Here is a 19,793-nt window from a genome sequence, read left to right as displayed (position 1 = left end):
CGACAACAACGACGCCGACGGATGTTCGACCGAACGCAGTCGGCTGCTGACCCGAAAGACGCAGGTTCGATCCCGGCCGCAGCGGTCGCATTTCGCCTAATCGTAAAACTAACCGTACAACAAACTAACTTCACAATACTTCAAAAAAAAAAAAACCGTGACTGACTGCTAGCGTACGTGACGCCAAATAAACGCGACGTGGTACTCACGTTTTCTCACTTCCTGGTTGCGGCAGCAAGTTAGGTCGGTGCATTAATTGCTGCGCTAAAAGGGTCATATATTTATGACTTTAGACACATGCACACTCACGTGCATGCACATCTTGATGACTTACATGCGCGGACGCGTGGCCAAGATGGAAGAACTCTTCACTCTTTTCGCGTGCTCGCTGTTGAGTTCATGGAGTTGCCCGCGCCACATCGTTGCAACGCTGACGAATGCGTCTGCAAGGATCCCGACCTGAACACGCTGGACGCAGATGGATGTGATGTGCACACCACACTGGTGAGGGATTTTTGGAACGCGGCGTGTCGGCAGTGGTGCGTCGGACAGCGGAGCGCCGTATGTGCCAGCCCCGCGTTGCGCGTGGGCGCGTGCGAGTGGTGTGCGCCAGGCAGGCACGAGGAGCGTAGAGCTACGTGTCAGCAAACCGAGGTGTTAAAGAAGACACCTCAGCACAAGTCTGGTCATTCAAGCGTGGAAGTAGCAGCTGTCGGACGTTGGATCCGAGCTGCCAATGACTTCCCTTGGATCATCGACGCAAGATCATTAAGCCTCATTCAAGCGTGGAGGTGGAAGCCGTCAGACTTCGGGTCTGTGCTGCCGTGGACCTCCCTTGAATCAACGACGCAGGCCTACTGCGATCGCAACTTTGCTGCCATGGTTTCCTGGGATAGGCTGCACAAGCCTACGGTGTTTGCTGAACGCCGTCGAGAGGACCCGGCTACAGTTTTCCTGCTGCAGCTGCACATTTCTTGGAGGCGGCTGACAGGAGTTCGTCAGCGTCTCCCGTATCCAGCTCCCCCTTACGAAAATCGGTTTCGAGTTTCTGGTTTGGTCTTACTGTGTTTCTAATGAGTATAAAGGAACTCAGCAGACATTCAATACCTCATGTGTTTTAGCAACAGCCTAAAACCAGATTTTAAATTGACATTTCACAATATTTTTTCTTGTTTGAAAAATCAAAGGATTCTCTTGTGAGCTGCTAATGAGTAAGCACAGGATGTGAAAAGACAACAGGAAGTCCAATGCGTTTTCTCCACCATATGAAAACTCTCTGACTGAGAGAACACAGTGTTTCAACTTGAAACACAGTGCAACCTGAGCAGTTCAATATAGGAAGGAAATATTAGCAACGGTCACTGCATGTGCATCACTATTACTGCTCGTTAATTTTGGAGGACGGCGATGTATATATAATTAAATTAAGAATAGCACTACAACATATTTTGAAAACAGTTTAGAGATTGCTGTATGCTCTTGCATTTATACAGGGCAGGCATGCTAGGTGGTCTGAAATGATTCAAAACATTGTTTTGTGTTCAAAACTTAGAACTAAATCAATGCTTTGGCAGGAATTTGCATTCACATTTTCTTCCCAGCATGCTGTGTTTGCAAAGTAATCACTCAAAAGGAGACCGCATTGACCTTCACATGAAGGAAGAAAAGTAGATGGCAAATTCAATATTCAAGTGCCAAGCCTTCTACTTCACGTCAAACTATTGCAGCACAGTAGCAAATTAAAAATATCGAAACGCAAGTTTGCAGACTAGAATTGAGCAAGAAAATGTATGAAAGCACAACATTCAAGGAGTTCATGAAAATTATTAATATATTTATTTTGAAAAGCCAAGTAAGGAAATGACAGAGCCCTAGGCACGTATACATGACAGTGTTTAGAGAAATAAAAAAGCACAGGAGTGTCCAACACAAATGTTTATCATCAAAAAGCCTACACTCAAGTAATATAATCATAGGCAGCAGTTGCATGTTACGAAAAAAGAAACTACAATGACATTTGTCAAAATGGAAAATGAAAAACACACGATCAATGAAGACGATAACATGGCACAGACTATAACCTAGCAACACAATAAAGGCAATAGTTTCATGATGCAAAAAAGAAACTACAATGACATTTGTCACAATGGAAAAAGAAAAACACGCGATCAATGAAGACGATAACATGGCACAGACTATAACCTAGCAACACAATAAAGGCAATAGTTTCATGTTGCAAAAAAGAAACTACAATGACATTTGTCACAATGGAAAATGGAAAAATTACCGACGATTACGTTACTTCCTAATGCGAAATTTGAGCGCAGCAAATAAGCTGTTTCACCTTTTCGATAGATTGAGGCAAAGAAATCGAGCAACACATGTATGCGCTATCACAGAATTTTTTTTTATTTTTCACACGCATTCGCAATTTCGGCTCGGGCGGTGCACATATACAGATCCGCCGCCACCGATCTGGCTCTCTGATTGCCACCGCACAGGGGTTGCATTGGAGGAGGAGTGAAGAAAGGAATTAAATTCGAGCCGGCGCTTTGACAACCGGAGACTCGCAGGAAGAGGGGGGAGGGGGGCGGCGTGTACACCCAGCGGCAAACGATGGGGGCAGAAGCGCGCGCAGCAAGCGGACAACACGATAAAGGGAGGAGGGAAGAGATAGCAGCGACTGACTGATGCCGCTGACGCCGATAGCGCTGGGGGGATGAAAGGGGCGCGGAGCTGGTTACGAGGCCGACGCCGACGACGACGCGAAACCCAGGAACGGACGCCAAAGAGCTGCGCTCTAAAACACACGATCAATGAAGACGATAACATGGCACAGACTATAACCTAGCAACACAATAAAGGCAATAGTTTCATGTTGCAAAAGAGAAACTACAATCATCTCCAACACAACAAAAAAATGAAAAATGCATTATCAATGAAGGTAACAGCCTGACATATTAAAAATGAAGAGGATAAACAATGATTTGGCAGAGAGAAAAGGAACAATTAAAACAGCTGTACAGAATAGGACTGGAGAAAGTTAAAATAATTATATTACAAAAATGCAACAATCAAATGGAAAAGGACTTGACTACGGCAATGTGTCATATCCTTGTAAGGCAGCAATACCATTCACATGTCTGTTCAAATAGTGATGGATTTCACTAGATTTCAATTCATGTAGATTGAAAAAAGGAAATGAAAACACATTCTCGAAGTGAAATTGGATTCATTTCCACTTTCTCAAATGCTTATGGCTGTATACAGGAGATGGATGGATGGTAAAACTTGATTTGAGGCACTTAAGCGGCTCGGTGAGGGTGGGGAAGAAGCGGGGGAAGGAGTACGATGTGTTCTTGTTTCCTCAGGCTTATTCATGTCAAATGAAATATTGAGATGGCACCTATTTCCACTCCTGAGAAACAAATTCATTGACGTCAGGATTTAAATGCCCTTCTTATTTTTTAAAGTTCTCTGCACCTTAATGCACAATAAGCAACAAATAATTGAAACAAGTGGCTACAGTAAACAACTCAATATAGCAATAATGCTTAGTAACGTTCGGGGCTCATCCGCAGACATCTTTAGAGTTGTTTCGGAGTGTAAAAATGCATTCGATTATCAATAAAATCTCTGCCCACATAAACAAAAGCAAGCAAAACTTAACAGGTACAGTAACATAATACACTGCTAGTCCCCCTTTAACACTTAATTCAACCCTGCTGCGATGGATCAGTGGTTACGGCGCTCAACTTAGGGACAGCTACGGTTTGGTACATGGGATGGAATCATGGCAGTGGTGGCCAGTTTTCGGTGGAAGCGAAAAGCAAGGCGCTCGTGTACTGTGCAATGTCAGTGCATGTTAAAGAACTCCGGGTGGTCGAAATTTCCGGAGTCCCCCACCACACTGTCTCTTATAGACCTCCTACATGTTTGCAAACAAGCGAGGTGGCGCTGCAGTCGCGAACGGGCTCGCGGTAGGCAAGAGGCCAGGGAGTGGCGTCGAGTTGAGGTGGTGCAGCGCCGGTTTTCAAGGCTTGTATGCGCGTTTTGAGTTCCTCAGAATCATAACAATGGTTGATGCTTTCAACTTAGTATTCCTCGAAGTACACGGGCTCGCATTGGCCATGTACGGCGTATTTCGACACGGTGTGTATTGCATTATGGCTAGAAAGCGCTGCAGTTGGTTTCTACCCAGTTTTTGACACTGAACTAGCAAGAATGATTTTACCTCGGGACAGTGCTAAAGGAAGCACTGGCGTTTTTTCGGCAGAGCCGACGTGCGCTCACCATCTGTTGACACACGTGTCGTGTCGCACAGTGCGAAACGTGGGGACAGCGTCAATCGTGTCCCGATCTCATCTGTCTCGCGTAGCCGCTCTTTTTAGCCGTCAGATCAGGCACCACCAGGCTGACCTCTCCCCTTCTTAAACTGGTCGATTTGTTGAAACGTTTGGATTCCTTAAATTATATTCCTTCCAGCCCTGGGTCTTCTGTTTGGTTACTAAAAATTATAGCAAAATATTCAGTAGAAATTCATAAAATTACGGTTTTTAGATGTGTGGTCGTCAAAAATTGTGAGGTAATGGCGTTTATGATGGTCCTGGCACGTCGCAAATCCTGCGGGTTTCCGACGACGGAGTACCACAATGGTAGTATCACTACGCAGAAGAGGGATCAGAGGTTTCGTTGATTTCAGTGCGGAATTTCTTTGACCAAAGCGAAAGCGAAGAGGCCATAAACGAGAGGAAAAAACTTAAAAAAGGTTTGTTTTGTGATCTACCACATTTTCTGATTGGCATCACTCACCCCTTCGTAAATTTGTAACGAATGGAAATAGAATGATTCTATTTGTCATGAACGATTCCAGAGACATTGAGGAGTGCAATAAATCTCTCGACTTTTTTTTGCTACAGGAGCAGTAGTATGGTAGTCATTTTTGATAAGAAAGGTACTGCAAATCTAAAAAAAAGAAGTAATACAGCCATCATAGAGAATAGGGCGTTGGCAACGTGCTGGCATAAAAAAATTCCGCATTTTCTACTTAATTATTCAAGACCGGTGGTGACTTGACGAGGGTGTTAATTATTATTATCCAAGAACTTTACCAGGTATAGCTGAAAATAAAATGCATTGCTGAAATAAGGAAAGCAATTTCATATTTGCACCAAATTTGATTACATATCTCAATCATCAATAAAGAAAACACTTTTCATTGCCTCATCCCCTGTCAATCTCGATACGTGCCTCTGTTGGTAGCCCGACTGCGGTTGCTTGTTTCCAAACAGCCTTCGCGATCATGTACTACTTTATGAAGAAGCTTATGACACATGCCATGATGCAATGAAAGTACGCTGTTCGAAGCATGCCAACGCGACCGCGCAAGATTGTCACAACTTACCAGACTTTTCTACTACAATCAAATAATTATGTCGTTCATGTTAAGAAATATTTTGAAGTATATATTAAATGCCCTAAAATGCGTCATTACACGTTCGTATAGCTTCTGCACACGTTAAAACATGCTGTTCTATCAACAAAATAACGCACTCCTCGGTGGAGAGTGACCCTGCCGGCGCCCGTGCACACCAGCTCAGGGTGATAAATACGTTCGCAGCTACATACATGCTTTTTCTTTTCCTTGCGCAATTTTAAGCGTACCATGCGGTTGTTCAGGTGAATGAGCGCGGCAATTTCCGTGCTATGAAGCACGTTGACTGGCAGCGCCGGTCTACACCCAGACTTTGCGCTTTTACTACCGTGGCTCATTTCCTAATGCGGCATTTATTTCCGAGAAACCTATTAAAGCTAATGTAATTTTTCGTTTTATGATACTACGCGGATCCAACAGCGACGCAGCTGGTCAGTACATGCTGCTTCTGCAGTGCGCAGCCACAATATGCAGCCGCCGGTAGCTGCAGCAGCCGCGGTAGGCACGGCCAGGCGGAACCTGTTTTGCCTACCACGCGAAAGTCGCTACTGACATCAGCGCCACCGTATCTCCGTGACGTCGCGGGGTGAAGGAGGTCTATAAGGGAGCTCATTTACTTGAACCAAAAGGGGCCAGATTCCAAAGCCGCTCGACTCAAACAGTGGGACACCATCAGTGTTGAATGTCAAGCTGATGTCACCAGCCCCAAGTGGTAGCTTGCTATGTCCTATACTGTTCGTAATATCTGTAACATCATAGGACAAAGGTGTTTGACTTGACATGGTTGTCATCGCATTTAATATGGTGGATATCTGGGGTTCCAGGTCCAGTGAATAGAAATAGGACGAGGTCTTTAAGAGGGCAGTTATATTATGGTCAGCTTTGCACTCACTGCACGTAATGTGTGCGCCTTCTTCCACTGCTCCAATATAACCGTAGCAGTTACTGCAATAAAAATGCCATGTCCTCTTAACACCACTATTTGTAAAATGTTTGAAAATGTGTACTTGGAGGTCGGTAATGTTGTACCCTCTGGAAGGTGGCAGCGGATTAAGTGGAGAAGACTCTCCGTTGCTTCTTTTGAGGCATCATGGCGAAGGCTGTGGCCCAGGATGAGCAAGATGCTTGCGGCTTTCGTGATCCTCGAGCCCAGGTAGAGTGGTTTGTCCTGGTTACAAATTGAAAACGACCACAATAACTGACACTTCAATGACATCTCCTAAGGGTAGCACTGAAATTGCAACTTGCACCGAGGCTGCAGCGCCTGCGCTCGCTAACCAGGGGGGGGGGGGGGGGGGGGGGGGGGGGGTTCGTGCTCGAGGGTCAAAGGGAGGGACGACAAAGCGTTAACACTCATATGCTATTTATTACACTTGTAAATAATACACAGAGTGCGCCAGCTAGCTACAACACATCCACGAGGCATTCCTCGGGAAAACAAGGCTATGTAAGAAGGGCTTCCGACCTTTAAATGAATAAGTAAATAAATATTTAGAGTGAGAATGAAGGGAGCGTTTTTCTCCTAATTCCCTGTTACAAAGAAGGAATGAACAGGTGTTATCAATTACTTTGCCCCTCTCCTAACTTATAAGGAGAGTGCGCGCCCATATACTTATGCACAATCACAAAGGAATTAAAGTATCACCATACCAGGTCGCTGTCGCTGTCTACCACCAACGGTGCAGTATCGTTGGCCGAGTTTTCCTCGTCCTCGCTGCTAGATAACTCCGAAGAATCCACGTCGGTACTGCTCGCGCTGTCGTGCAGCCGGGTCGGTTCAGCGTCCGCTTGATCAGAGTCGTCGCGGTCAGGAAATGCACTTCGCGACAGGGGTTCCTGCGCTGCATCGGGCCCTCCGACGACGCTCGGGTCTTCCGGAGAAGACTCGGTATTACCACCGCCAGTTTGTAGCACATTACTGCTACTCTCTTCTTTCGACGAGACTTGCGATAGATTATCATGAGCAGCTACACTGAGACGGTATTTTGAACGAACTGGAACGTTGCACGTTAGATCAGTTAAATACTGATTGTACTTTCTTTTGGGTGGCATGTCTGAGCGTTGGAATCTCGCGTGTTCTCCAAAGCGCAGAGCGGGCACATCAAGACCGACCAAAATAATTGCGCGCGAACAAGAACGGCGCAACGCGTCACGGCGTCAGCGCATTCGCTGCATTCGTGCGCAAGCATGGAGTCACGGAGGAAAAAAAAAACTTTCCTTTCTTTCCTCCATGCATGGAGAGCATTGATGATCTCACGTGACTCTGCGTCACCGCACTCTGTGCTCATGGCCTCCGAAATCAACCGCGCGCGCGCAGAATATCTCGGATGTTATGGTCTGCTTACACGTTTTTCCGCCACGAGTGTAAATAAAAAATAATAATAACAAAGCATACTGCAACAATTACAGTTTTGAGCACTCAGCCGACTCAGCGGCGCAGGGTTAGTTACAACAGACAATTTGAACTTCAGAGTAGGCTGCGGCTGCGCTGCAGAATCAAGCACAGAAGGAACAAGAGCGATGTGGCGGGCTAGTTGGTATTGCATATCCGTATAAGCAGCGCAGGTAACACGACACACGAGCAAAGAGAGACACACACACGCACACACAGGCGCTGACTAGTGTCGTGTTACCACAGAAGGAAGCAGACGACACCAGTAGTTGACGATGCCGCCGCAGAGCGCGCAACGAGGAACCGCATGATAGCAACTGCCTCCACCCCGTTTCAAAGGGGGCGCTTCATCCATCCATCCGTTTCAGGGTGGTGTGAGATCTATCTCTCTATCTGGCGACGGCATCATCTTTGTTAGCGCCGCTTTTCGTGCACGTTGTTTCCTTGCGTTCATCGTGCTGCAACAATGACGCACGTTTTAGTGAAGTGGCAAAATGCTGAACAGTGGGACGTGTACCCAGTGCGCGCTTTAGTTGATGCCAGCATCGGTGTGCGGCTCCTCACGGAGCCTCACTCCATCAAACAGTTGCGCGGGAAAATCGCGGACGTCGTATGGAAGTCTGGCGAGGCGGCCGCACCAGCTGAGCTGCTGGACTTCGGTGAGTGTCTTTAGTCACGAAAGCATTTGCGCGTCTAGGGGTTCGGGGACCGGGACGTTATGCGCATAATCTGATAATTGTACTACGTAGGAACGGACAAAACAATGGAGAGGCGCCGGGCAAAGTTGGCGGCAGCGCAAAGCTGCACCCATGTCGCCGCAAATGGAGAAAACTTAGGTACGTGGCTTTAGTCACTAAAGCATTTCTGCGTTCAAGGTAGTACCGTATTTACTCGCATAATCCTCGCACTTTTTTTCGCAGAAAATCGGTGCGAAGTTAGGGGGTGCGATAATTACGCGGGGAAAATTTTTTAACAATGCTTTGGAGTGCTGAAAGCAAATGTAAATAGGCTGTGAACCGGGGTTCTCAAGCCAGCTATTGTAAATTTAACCAAAACTTCAATTCCAAGCAGGACTTACGTTTGTAATAAAACCACAGAGACGACAAACACTAGCTGCAGAAACACTTTATTTGCGAAGGCTGGCCGCCCGCAACATCACCATCACTCAGAGTCCGCGGAGTCCACGTCGACATTGCCATCGCTGTCGCTGGTCGCTGCTTCGTCGGCTTCCTCAGCTTCACCCTCTTCATCTTCGTCCCACACCAAGTGGTCTTCTGTCGCGTCCAGGGCGTTGGAAATGCCAGTTTTCTTGAAACTCTTCACGACCACGTCAGCGCCAATCATGCTCCATGCATCTGCTGTAGTTGTCTTAGGCTGTAGCTGGGTCATCCGCTCCTTTGTATCTGTTAGTCCTTTTATCATTAGTTTGGTAATGCTATATTTTGATAGTGCATGCACTTTTCCTTAGTTCTGTCGAGTGATGTTGGGGATGCGATGATTTAGCGAGGAAAAAAAAAATTCCAATTTTCGATAGGCAATGTGGGGGGTGCGAGCATTATGCGAGTAAATACGGTATTGTGCGATATCTGGCAATTGTGCACACAGGCGCCGAGGACGTTGAAATCCCCGCGGATCCCGCCGCAGCTGCTGAGGTGTTGAGTACGTATACTTACAATACCTTTAGTTCGGCAAACATTTACACGGCCAAGGCAAGTATTATGTACATTATCTGCTTGTTGTACGATACAGGTCCGGACACGGTGGAGCAGCCTCAGACCTCTGCCGAGCCGGCAAGGAAGAAACAAAAGGTGAGTCGATCGGATGCAATTTTTATTTATTTGTTTACAGTACACCCTACAGCGCCGAATCATCATAGCAAAGGAGTGGGTTCTGTATTAAAGCGGTGAGCTGAATAATAAAATTACATGAAAGAAGGGAGGACTTGGAAGCAGTGTAACAAAACCAGTCAGATTAACCAAAAAGAATGAACAACGGAATTCAGTCTACTGTGCTTGATTTGAATGAATGATTGATTAAGCCAAAAAGGCATCTCAATCAGCACGCACACATTCGATGGGAAATTATTTCCAGTCAGAAATACACCAGGAAAAAAATGTATGCTTTCACATAGTTCATTCTGCGGGGTAACTTAATTAACGTACTTTAAAACTGTCCTGTCCTGTTTGAAGTGTGGTGGGGTGCTTGGAGGTATTTTTCGTTTTCAACGCCTGTTGGTGTATATTGTGTGAAGAAGTTTAAGCCCTTGCTTCTGTTGCCTTTTCTATAGGGGTTCTAATCTGATGTGCTTCTTTATTTAGTTACATGTCTAGAGTACTGTTTTTAAACAAATCTTGCTGTGTGGTTTTGTATTCCTTCTAACTTGTCCACCAGGTAAACCTGTTGCGGATATGCGGTCGCATATTCCAATTGCGGCCTTACCAGTGACTTGTTTGTGACTAGATGCCACTCTCCATTGCAAAACCCAGTGCCACTGTGGTCCAGCATTCTAGTGTCATACTTGATTATGGGCCCAGTGCTAGCGGAAAGAGCATATTCCCACTGCAGTTCCAATGAATCTAGCCAACCACGGGCATCCCCAGCAAAAAACATTGTGAAAAACATGCTGGTTTCTTTCTAGAGTTCACCGGTTTTCACAATAGGGTTTTCGACGAAGTAATGAGTAGAAAATGTCAGTGTCCAGATTACCTTTACAAACACATTACCACCACTCCCAATTTACAAGTTCGCCCCGAGGTCATGCTGCATGGCGTGTTTGCGGCGACTGACAATGGTGGCTGCTGTGTTGCCAATAGCGAAGGCTCGAATCTAGCAGTCAGTGCTCAGCGGTGCTTTTGTCTGTACACTCAACACACAGGCATTCGTGCTCTTTGTGATCCACTATCTAAAGTGCCAGTGTAGCTCAGTAATACTTGGCTAATTGCTTGAAAATGAAAGGAACAAGTAAAAAAGCTGATGAAAACTACTGCCTCTGTAGGGGCCTGTTGCGGTGCTGCAGAGGAGCTGAGGCAGCTTAAAAAATATACGGAGCAGCTTGAGGAGCGACTGAGGGTGGCAGAGAACAACTATGGTAAGGGTGGCTTTCATATTACAAGTTGAAGTCCTTTTAGCATGCTTTCCATGGTCGCTTTTGTCATTACTGTACACAAACTAATTTTGTCCTGTATGTGTTGAACAGGAAAGAATACTTGCATATATATTTTGTAAAAAAAATGATGCATAGGGCACTATTGCACAGTAAATTTTATACGAAATTGTACCGAAATTTGTGTTGTGTTCTTGAACTGTTGGTTTGATACCCCTATTATATTGGTTGCAATGACTTATTCAGTCAGTGGCCGCTGCTACTTGGCTCTTTTCTGTGGGGATTGACTTAGTGAGGGTTTTTGTGAGTGGACATTCAAACCTGAATTCTTGTAATGAAAGGAGAGCTGCGTAGAGTGAGATTAAAACTGATGCTGTTTTTTTTTTGTGGACTGATGTGCCATGCTGTGTCTGTGCACATCAAAGAACCTCAGGTGGTCTTATTTAATCTGGAGCTCTCCACTGCGATGTTTTTCATAATCCCACAAAAGAAAGATAGCAATCATTTTTTCTGCCACTGTGTTTTACTCGAGCATTAGAAGTGGGGTCGGGAATTTGTGTTGGAGGCCCCAGTATTCTGTCTCCAGGGGAAAAGATGGAATGCTCGTTTATAGGCCGGCTTACTTATAACAGGAAGAAAGGCTAGTTTCCTCTTTTTTATATTTCTTCTGCTGCAGAGAACTGTTGCTACGCTGAGAAGTTGTATTTTCTCTTGAAATGCAGCAGACCTTCGCCAAAATCTGCGAGGGGAGAAGCAGGGCCACTAGTATTGAGTCATGTTACGTTTTGTCCTCTCTAGAATTTTGTGATTTGGCCTGTCATGTAAATTTGTTTTAAGTGACAAGTGCAACAATCACATGAGTCTCCACCCACGTTACTTGTGTTGCTGCTCAGTTCTAGATTGCCATATTTCATTGCCATCACCTGTAAATGCCTTAAAAGATAAATAGTTAAACCACTCACTTGCCACCTGTACATTTAGGTTTGCGCTGTCATGACCACTGCCAATGTGCTGCCCTAGAAAAAACGATCCTTTTGCGGGGTTGTGAAGCAGAACCATAAAACCAAAAGAAAAGAACGGTGTGCTTGTGAGATGCATGTTGTGCTGGTCATTTCATCTTGATTTTTCATTTACCTAATTGCTGTCACATGTGGCATTTGCCCGCTAAGCAATTGAGTTAATAACAGAGTTCTCATGCTTTGCCAGTATGTTTCCTCTCTATCTTACATGCGCTTTGTTCTGTTAATCTCATTGCTGTTTTTCTCACCCATTCTTTGGATCTGCCTTTAGGTTTTCCATGTTGTACTGATATTTATTTATTGTGTACAGCACAGGGAAGTTTAACACTGTATGCATAAACAACGCCGCCGCGGTGGCTCAGCGCTTATGGTGCTCGGCTGCTGACCCAAAAGACGCGGGTTCGATCCCGGCCGCGGCGGCTAGAATTTCTTTGGAGGAAAAATTCTAGAGGCCTGTGCACTGTGCGATGTCAGTGCACGTTAAAGAACCCCAGGTGGTCGAAATTTCCGGAGCCCTCCACTACGGCGTCTCTCATAGCCTTAGTCGCTTTGGGACGTTAAACCCCATAAACCTAAACCTAAACCTGTATTCATAAACACGCCTCAACTCAAACTTAACTGAGAGTGGTCCCACCTCTATTCGATTCGCCCTTCGAAGAGGGGTAAAGCTTGAAGATTTTCTTGATTGATGATACCGTCGGCAGAATTATGAACACACACAGAAAACGCAAGACAAGGTGAAGCGCTGACACTAACAACACCTGTATCAAGGAAGGGAGAACATAAATAGGGCCAAGAGAACTTCTTCCTTGTGTTACGTCTCGAGGAGGCGAAAGAGATCGTCTGCATCTTCTTTGTTCAATTGCGGCACAAAAACTCCAATTCTTTTAATGTCAAAGAGACAAATGGTGTGCTTACACCATTCTGACCAGCATGGTTAATCGCCACTGCCTCCTTAATTTTGCACACCAGTTTGTCTCTACTTTTGCCGATACTCGTGAGTTGCGAGAGAACCATGTTGCATAACACAAGAAAGAAGTTCTCTTGGCCCTATCTGTGTTGTCTCTTCCTTAATACAGGTGTTGTTAGTGTCAGCGCTGTCCCTTGTCGTACCTTTTTGTGTGTGTTTATAATTCCGCTGATGTTACCATCGATGACAGGTCAAGTTAAACCAGTATTGGATTTTCTTGAGAATCTCTACGTTCCAGAGAGTGAGGGCTTCTTGCCTGTCACTCCGCTTCTAAACATGGTGGAAGTTGCATTGTTCGCTTCCTGTGTGGACTTCGTTCTACTGGTATACCAAATTTTCCTGAGCCAGAGCTTGAATCTATTCGACCCACAACTTCTGGCACATTATAGTTTACGAAATCAACTCCACCTGGGAGTGATTTCTCAGAATGTTGCACTGTGTGTCTGTTGGAAGTTTAATCCCCCCTCTCTTCTTTTTTAGATTCCTACAAAATGGTAAAAAAGTTGAGAAAACTAACATCTCAGCTTGAAGCGCCACCTGAAACCGCAGCAGAAATGGTAACCTCTCTTTCTATTGGAATGAACAGTTGTAGTGTTGCACTCTCAAGGACAAAAATGCAAAGTATGTGCTAGAGCCGGCAAAAATGATTCGCAATGTCATCTTGCAGTTCGCCAGTTTGCTGTAAAAATTGTGCATGGCCTGTCATCTCAAGCTGCAATGGGTAGCTCTTGGAGAATGTCCCTGGAGAGAGTTTTCAACCTTTGCTTTGATACACAAAATAATATTTGTATATGCCACAGCAGTGCTTGTTGGCAGTGTATAATCAGGGTGACAGCATGCGTTACAAGGAATGCTAGTTGCTGACTCATTATGCCTGCTGCATCTTACACCCAGCAGAAGAGGAGGATAGGCAGTTGAATACAAATGGCCTAGGGAACGTGAAATTGATGCAGAATGCTTAGCCGCCGTTGCAGGGGTTGTTTAAGTGAAGATCAAGCAGAATATTAAAAATAGGTTTTTGGGATGGCAAGATGGCTTTATTGGTGTTGCGATGCAAGTGTTGGCTGACATCAGAAAAATTATGAGTCATGCTAATAAGTAAGCTGGCTGAATAATTCTGATAGTTTACTTTTAACAGTAACACTTCGGTGCTTCGATGTAATTGGTGATTTGTAACCAGTCGTTAGTATTAGCCATATCATTTTTTTAACTTGTGAAAATGCGCACTTTTGCTGCTGCGGCTGAATAAATTTCGTCTATCGGGTGCCCTATTTGAAAAGAACGCATGGTGAAGTGACGTAAATCACTACATGTCACTCTGCTGCAAAGCTGCTACATGACCTGCTCTTGCCTGCCTGCACTGCAGCGCTCGCCATTGCTTGCTTCTTCAACCTACCCAGGAGAGGGCACATTACAGTTGCGCCACAGAGTGACATGTAGTGATTTACGTCACCTTGTGGCCCAATGAAAACGCATTCGGTTTGAGAAAGGTGCACAGTGGCAAAAAGTTGTGCCATGGCGTGCAGGGTAATCGCATTGTTGACATTCTAAAACGTCATGATTTTAATCATGTCTGGCTACATGTTTTCAGTGCAACTTCGTGCCTAACTGCAATAGGTAACAAGTTCACTATTATAAATTTGTTAACCAGCTTACCACGTAATATTCACTTGTTTTCTGTTGCCCCACTGTGGTGGCTCAGTGGTTAGGGCACTCAACTGCTTAACCCCGGAAGCACGAGTTCAGTCCCGGCTGCGGTGGCTGCTTTTGGATGGAGGCAAAAAGCAAGGCACCCATGTAGTTGTGAGATGTCGGTGCACATTAAAGAACTCCAGGTAGTCGAAATTTAAATTCGGCATACTTTTATCGCTGTGTCTTGGTACCTATTGTTAACCTGCAGAAGGATGTGTTTAGGTCAGGTACTGCCAGACTTTTACTTCCCTCATTTTGTGTATTTGCAAAGTATTAACACACTTGTAGTAAGCTCATTCCTGTTGTTTAGAGCTTACCAAATGTTGGTTATCAATCTATATTTTGTTAGTGCAGTGAATGGGGAATTTTTTAATTTTGCTCAATTTGTTTATCTTATCGTAGGTCAACATTGGAGGTGGCGTCATGGTCGAGAAGTCGGTCATGAGCCGCCTCCACGCTCACTGCCCAACGGCGCCAGCGAAATTTGCTCGTCACCTCCTGAAGGCAGTGTTCTCGCTCGATGAGCTGAGAGGCAAGTCCCTTTATGGAAAAGGGACGAATTCAAAAAAGGAAGGCCCCATAAAGGAAGCCCTGGACCCAGTCAAGGTCAATGCGGTTATTGGTAAGTACTTCAGATTTAATCAGAAATGACAAAATATCTTACTTATTTGTTAATATTTTCTGTCTGTATATCTGCATGTGTAGCTGCCAGCTAAGGTGCTGCATAGGAATGGAAGCTTTTTGTATACTTTTGTGCATTTGGTAAATAATGTGTCGCCATTGTCTAGGTATACAGGGTGTCCCAGATAACTTTAGCCAAGGGGTAAAAAAGGAAATAATAGTGCTAGGTGAGCCAAACCAGCTGCATATTGACGACATCCGCCTTGTGCAACTTTATTTTTGTTTCGTGACTAATTAATTAGTTAATTAAGATAATTTTCCTAATTTCCTGAATAGTAATTTTAGACAAAAGATGTCAATGAGAAAGATGAAGGGCACCTTGCGAAACCCCCTGATTCCTTGATTTCCATTGGAGTAAGTCTCGCGTGTATCGTTTTTTTTTCTAGCAATTAGGAAAGCCCATGAAATACAAATAAACCCACATGATCAGCGCATTAGCGTGCCGCTGTTATGCTGCTCTCAATCGTGGCCCCTGTGAACTAAGCTGCTGGCGTGGCGCGGCGGCCCCATTGCTGCGGAAGGCCGATATGTTGATGATGGTTGTGATGCTTGAGCGAGCCAGTCTGCGCGCATTACGGTGCAAGTTGCAGCGAGCGTGCCACACACACTGAGCGCGATAAAGAAAGACCAACGGGGAAGCAACTGACGTGCGTGAGCTTTCGTGACAGCGTTAAATAGGCAGTCGTTTGTTGACATTTGAAGTGTGGGAAAATTGGAGATGCCTTATTCTAACGAGGAAAAAGCCGACATGATCCTTGCCCTTGGAGCTGCAGGCAGACAAAGATGCCAGGCTGCAAGAATATTTCAAAGCCAGCACCCTGGAACACGACCAAGCCCAGTGACAGTAGTGAACACCTACAAGCCGGGCGGCAGCTTTACAAGAAAAAGGAAGAAAGCTTCAGCCATAATTGATGAGGCGCACTCCGACGTTTTTTCTTTTATGGCGGCTAATTCTCACACTAGCGTGTGTAACGAGTACAGAGACTGGAGTGCCTAAATCAACTGCCTGGAGGAATTTGAAAACAGCTGGACTTCATCCCTATCATCGCCAGCTACATCAGTACCTTGAGCCGAGGGATCTTGAAAAATAGACTCAACTTTGGAAATTGGACTTTGATTCAGCAGGAGCAGAATGATGACTTCCTCAGCAAGGTACTGTGGTCTGACGAGGCAAGCTTTTCTCGGAATCGCCAAGTGAATGTCCACAATGCGCACTACTGGAGTGAGCGAAATCCCTGCTAGCTGCGAAGATCCCGCCACCAATATCAGTGGTCGTTTAATGTTTGGTGCAGCATTTATGGGAGCACAGTTTTGGCCCACTATTCTTTGACAACACTCTGACCGGCTAGAGGTACATGAGTGAGATCCTAAAGGGGCTGGTTGAAGACTTTCGCAGTGACGTGCCACTGGCACAATTGGCCCGATGTGGTTTAGCACGCCAGGGCTCCAACCCACTGCTGTGAACAAGCACAGCATGGCTTGATAGTACCTTCTCAGGACAGTGGATAGGGAGGCACGGACCCGTCCTGTGGCCGGCAAGGTCACCTGACCTCAACCCGGTTGATTTTTTTGCGGGGCTATATTGGGGACCTAGTCTACACCGCGGAAAGACAACTCCACAGGCCTTACAGGAAAAGATAAACTGAAGCCTGCCGCAACATTCTAGCGACAGTGCTCAAGGCAGTGACAGGAAGCCTTATGAGAAGATGCCAGTGCTGCATTGCAGCAGAAGGTGACCTGTTTGAGCACGTGTTGTGAAAGTGCACGCTGGGGAAAAAAAGGAACTTTCAGTGAAAGATTGCACGTGGCCATTTGAGCCACTATTCCACTGTCACCCTTGCCGATCTGGATTACGTATTTTACTTATCTTGAATATCTTGATTTTCCTCTCAGAGGCGAATAAAACGAGTCGGATTTGTGCTTTTTCATCTTTGGCCTTCTTTATCGCACTGAGAGTGTGTGGCGCGCTTACTTCAACTTGCACCGTTATGTTCGCAAACTGGCTCACGCCAGCGTCGCAACCACCTCACAGCAACTGGGCCACAGCAACGGGGCCGCCGCCACAAGCCAGCTTAGTTCATAGGGGCCACGACTGAGAGCAGCAGAATAGCGTTGCGCATACGCGCTGATCACGTGGGTTAATTCGTATTTCGCGGGATTTATTTATTGCTAGAAAAAACGATACAGGTGAGGCTTACCCTAGCGGAAAACAAGGAATCGGGAGTTTCTCAAGGTGCTTTTCATCTTTATCATTGACATCTTTCTTCTAAAATTACTATTCAGCAAATTAGGAAAATTATCTCAATTAACTAATTAATTAGTTACAAAACAAAAACAGCCTGAGTTGCGCAAGCCGGATGTCGTCAGTATGCAGCTGGTTTGGCTCAGCACTATTATTTCCTTTTTTGCCCCTAGAGTTATCTGGGAACATCGAATAACACACAGTTGGCAGGATTGCAGTTTAATGCATGTCTGTCTTACTGGCTGTACTTAGTATTTTACAATGAAAATGGGGGTTATTGAAGACGTGCCATCAAGTAACACAGTTCATTAAATCACTTTACTTTCTACATATTCTGTCGTAAATCTTGTGGGGTTGTGCAACTTGCAATAGTGCTCTTATGGGCATATGCCCAGCAGAAATGAGTAAATGCTCACGTTTATTTGACCTTTTTGAAGAATGATGAGTTTGTTATGAGTTCAAATGGTTACAAGCTTGAATTTATTGAAGTACTGTGAACATGTTATACAAACCGATATCTTTTGGTGTTTTTCAAATTACACATGTGCCCACTTCACGACAACTCCCCTTCACCTCAAAAACAGCCTGTCTTCTATGCTGTGCAGAGAAATAAAGTAAGTTTATTTCCTTGCACAGCATAGGAAACAGGCATGCATGCAAATGGCTTCCGAGCTGTGGCATAAATAAAAAAAAATTTACATTTTAATGGAATGCAATGTCTCTGTTTGCTTTTTGTAAGTAAAAATACTGGCACCAACTGCATGTAGTGTCGGCAACCAAAATCACATCAAAAACCAAAGTGAAAACCAGCAGACACTCATTGGCCAATACTCATGAAAAACTCAGAAGAAATGCACACATTAAGTACCAACCAGAAACACGGTGGCCAATTTGTTTTAGACACAGAGAAGAAACTCAGAAGAAAATTCATTTGAAACTCAGAAGAGACTCTGGTGATGTTATTGTGAAAGAGCATCAGACTCTCATCAGACACACACCCAAAATTTTTATAAGGGCCGTTCCTCATCTCCTGGCTCTCTACAACCGCCTCCCTGAACGCAACGCCAGCGACGCATCGCAACTCGCCAACCCGCGTCTGTGCTACCTGCAAGGCATTCCCGCACCACCTGGGACACTGTGTAGCCGGTGAACGCTCTCCTTTTTATCTGTTGTGTTTTACGTGTGTCTAGTGTGTGTTTTCCTTAGTGTTTTCGTTCCTTTCATTGGCTCCTTTCCTTTAAAATATAAACACGGCTTCGTTTTGTTTTGTTTGATTTCTTTGTTCCTTGCTTCGAACCTGCACGCGAAAGCGTTCCCCTTCACCAGTCGGGGACGCGTCCACCCGATTCGCGACAATTTGGTCCTGTCGTGGATGCTCCTCGTGCCTGCCTCGCGCACACCACTCGCACGCGCCCACGCGCAACGCGGGGCTGGCACGTACGGCGCTCCGCTGTCCGACGCACCACTGCCGACACGCCGCGTTCCAAAAATCCCTCACCAGTGTGGTCTGCACATCACAATGGACACGATAGGACTAGAACGAAGACTGTGCAAACGTCGAAATGTGCCTGACGTACACAGCGGCCATGACGGCGGCAAAAATTACCTTTGGCTTCGGCTTCGGCTTCCAATACCGCCAAAATACAGCTTCGGTCACGTGATGACAAAAAAAAGTAAAATGTTTGAAAAAATTTGATTTTCTTCGCTCTTCTTTTTCTAGCAATGCCCGCAGCGGTCCGCAGTAGTCTCCTATTATCTAAACGCACCCATGCTGTGAAAGAACACTGTTCAGGCCGGCTTGACGGGTTGTTTTCAAGGCCACCTCGGCTCTTCGGCGCTGCATAACCACAGGCTCTGTGCACGGGGAGGCACCACATTTGGCTCCTTTTTTTTTATATGCTTCTGGAAATTCCGCCGGCAACTGAATATGCGGCCGTGGCTATCTTCGCGTCAGATGTCATGCTCTTTTTTTGGCGCGATCACCAGCTTCGTTTAATTTAGTTTATCAACATTCAAGTCGCGCGTGTTGTCCAAAGCAGGACAGCAATAAAATATGATGCATCGTGTCGAAAAGAATATCCATAGGTTTTATTTACTGTGATGCTCAGAGTAATATGGACACGATCTCATGGCTGGTCTTTGAAAGTGGTGATTAGCCAAGTGGCCACGACCATGAGCGTCAGTGATGCGGGGAGAAAAATTGCATCCTCTAACACCGCAAATGTCTGTCTCAGGTCGCTTCTATTATGTATGTCAAAGA

At 45.4% G+C, this 19,793-nt stretch overlaps 1 protein-coding gene across 1 annotated transcript; it reads left to right on the top strand.

The window, feature by feature from the left end:
* The first annotated feature begins 8,212 nt into the window (after window positions 1-8,212).
* Window positions 8,213-18,151, top strand: LOC149355735 (uncharacterized). The gene is made up of 6 exons (XM_089576176.1): window positions 8,213-8,485; window positions 8,576-8,662; window positions 10,843-10,914; window positions 13,399-13,475; window positions 15,013-15,233; window positions 18,070-18,151. The coding sequence occupies exons 1-6, from the start codon at window positions 8,293-8,295 to the stop codon at window positions 18,149-18,151; spliced, it is 732 nt and encodes a 243-aa protein (XP_089432302.1). The 5' UTR covers window positions 8,213-8,292.
* The last annotated feature ends 1,642 nt before the right edge of the window (window positions 18,152-19,793 follow it).

Source organism: Amblyomma mixtum, chromosome 3 (genome assembly GCF_055824585.1).
Source record: "Amblyomma mixtum isolate Tamu chromosome 3, ASM5582458v1, whole genome shotgun sequence".
NCBI lineage: Eukaryota > Metazoa > Arthropoda > Arachnida > Ixodida > Ixodidae > Amblyomma > Amblyomma mixtum.
This window is presented reverse-complemented; position numbering and strand designations above follow the sequence as displayed.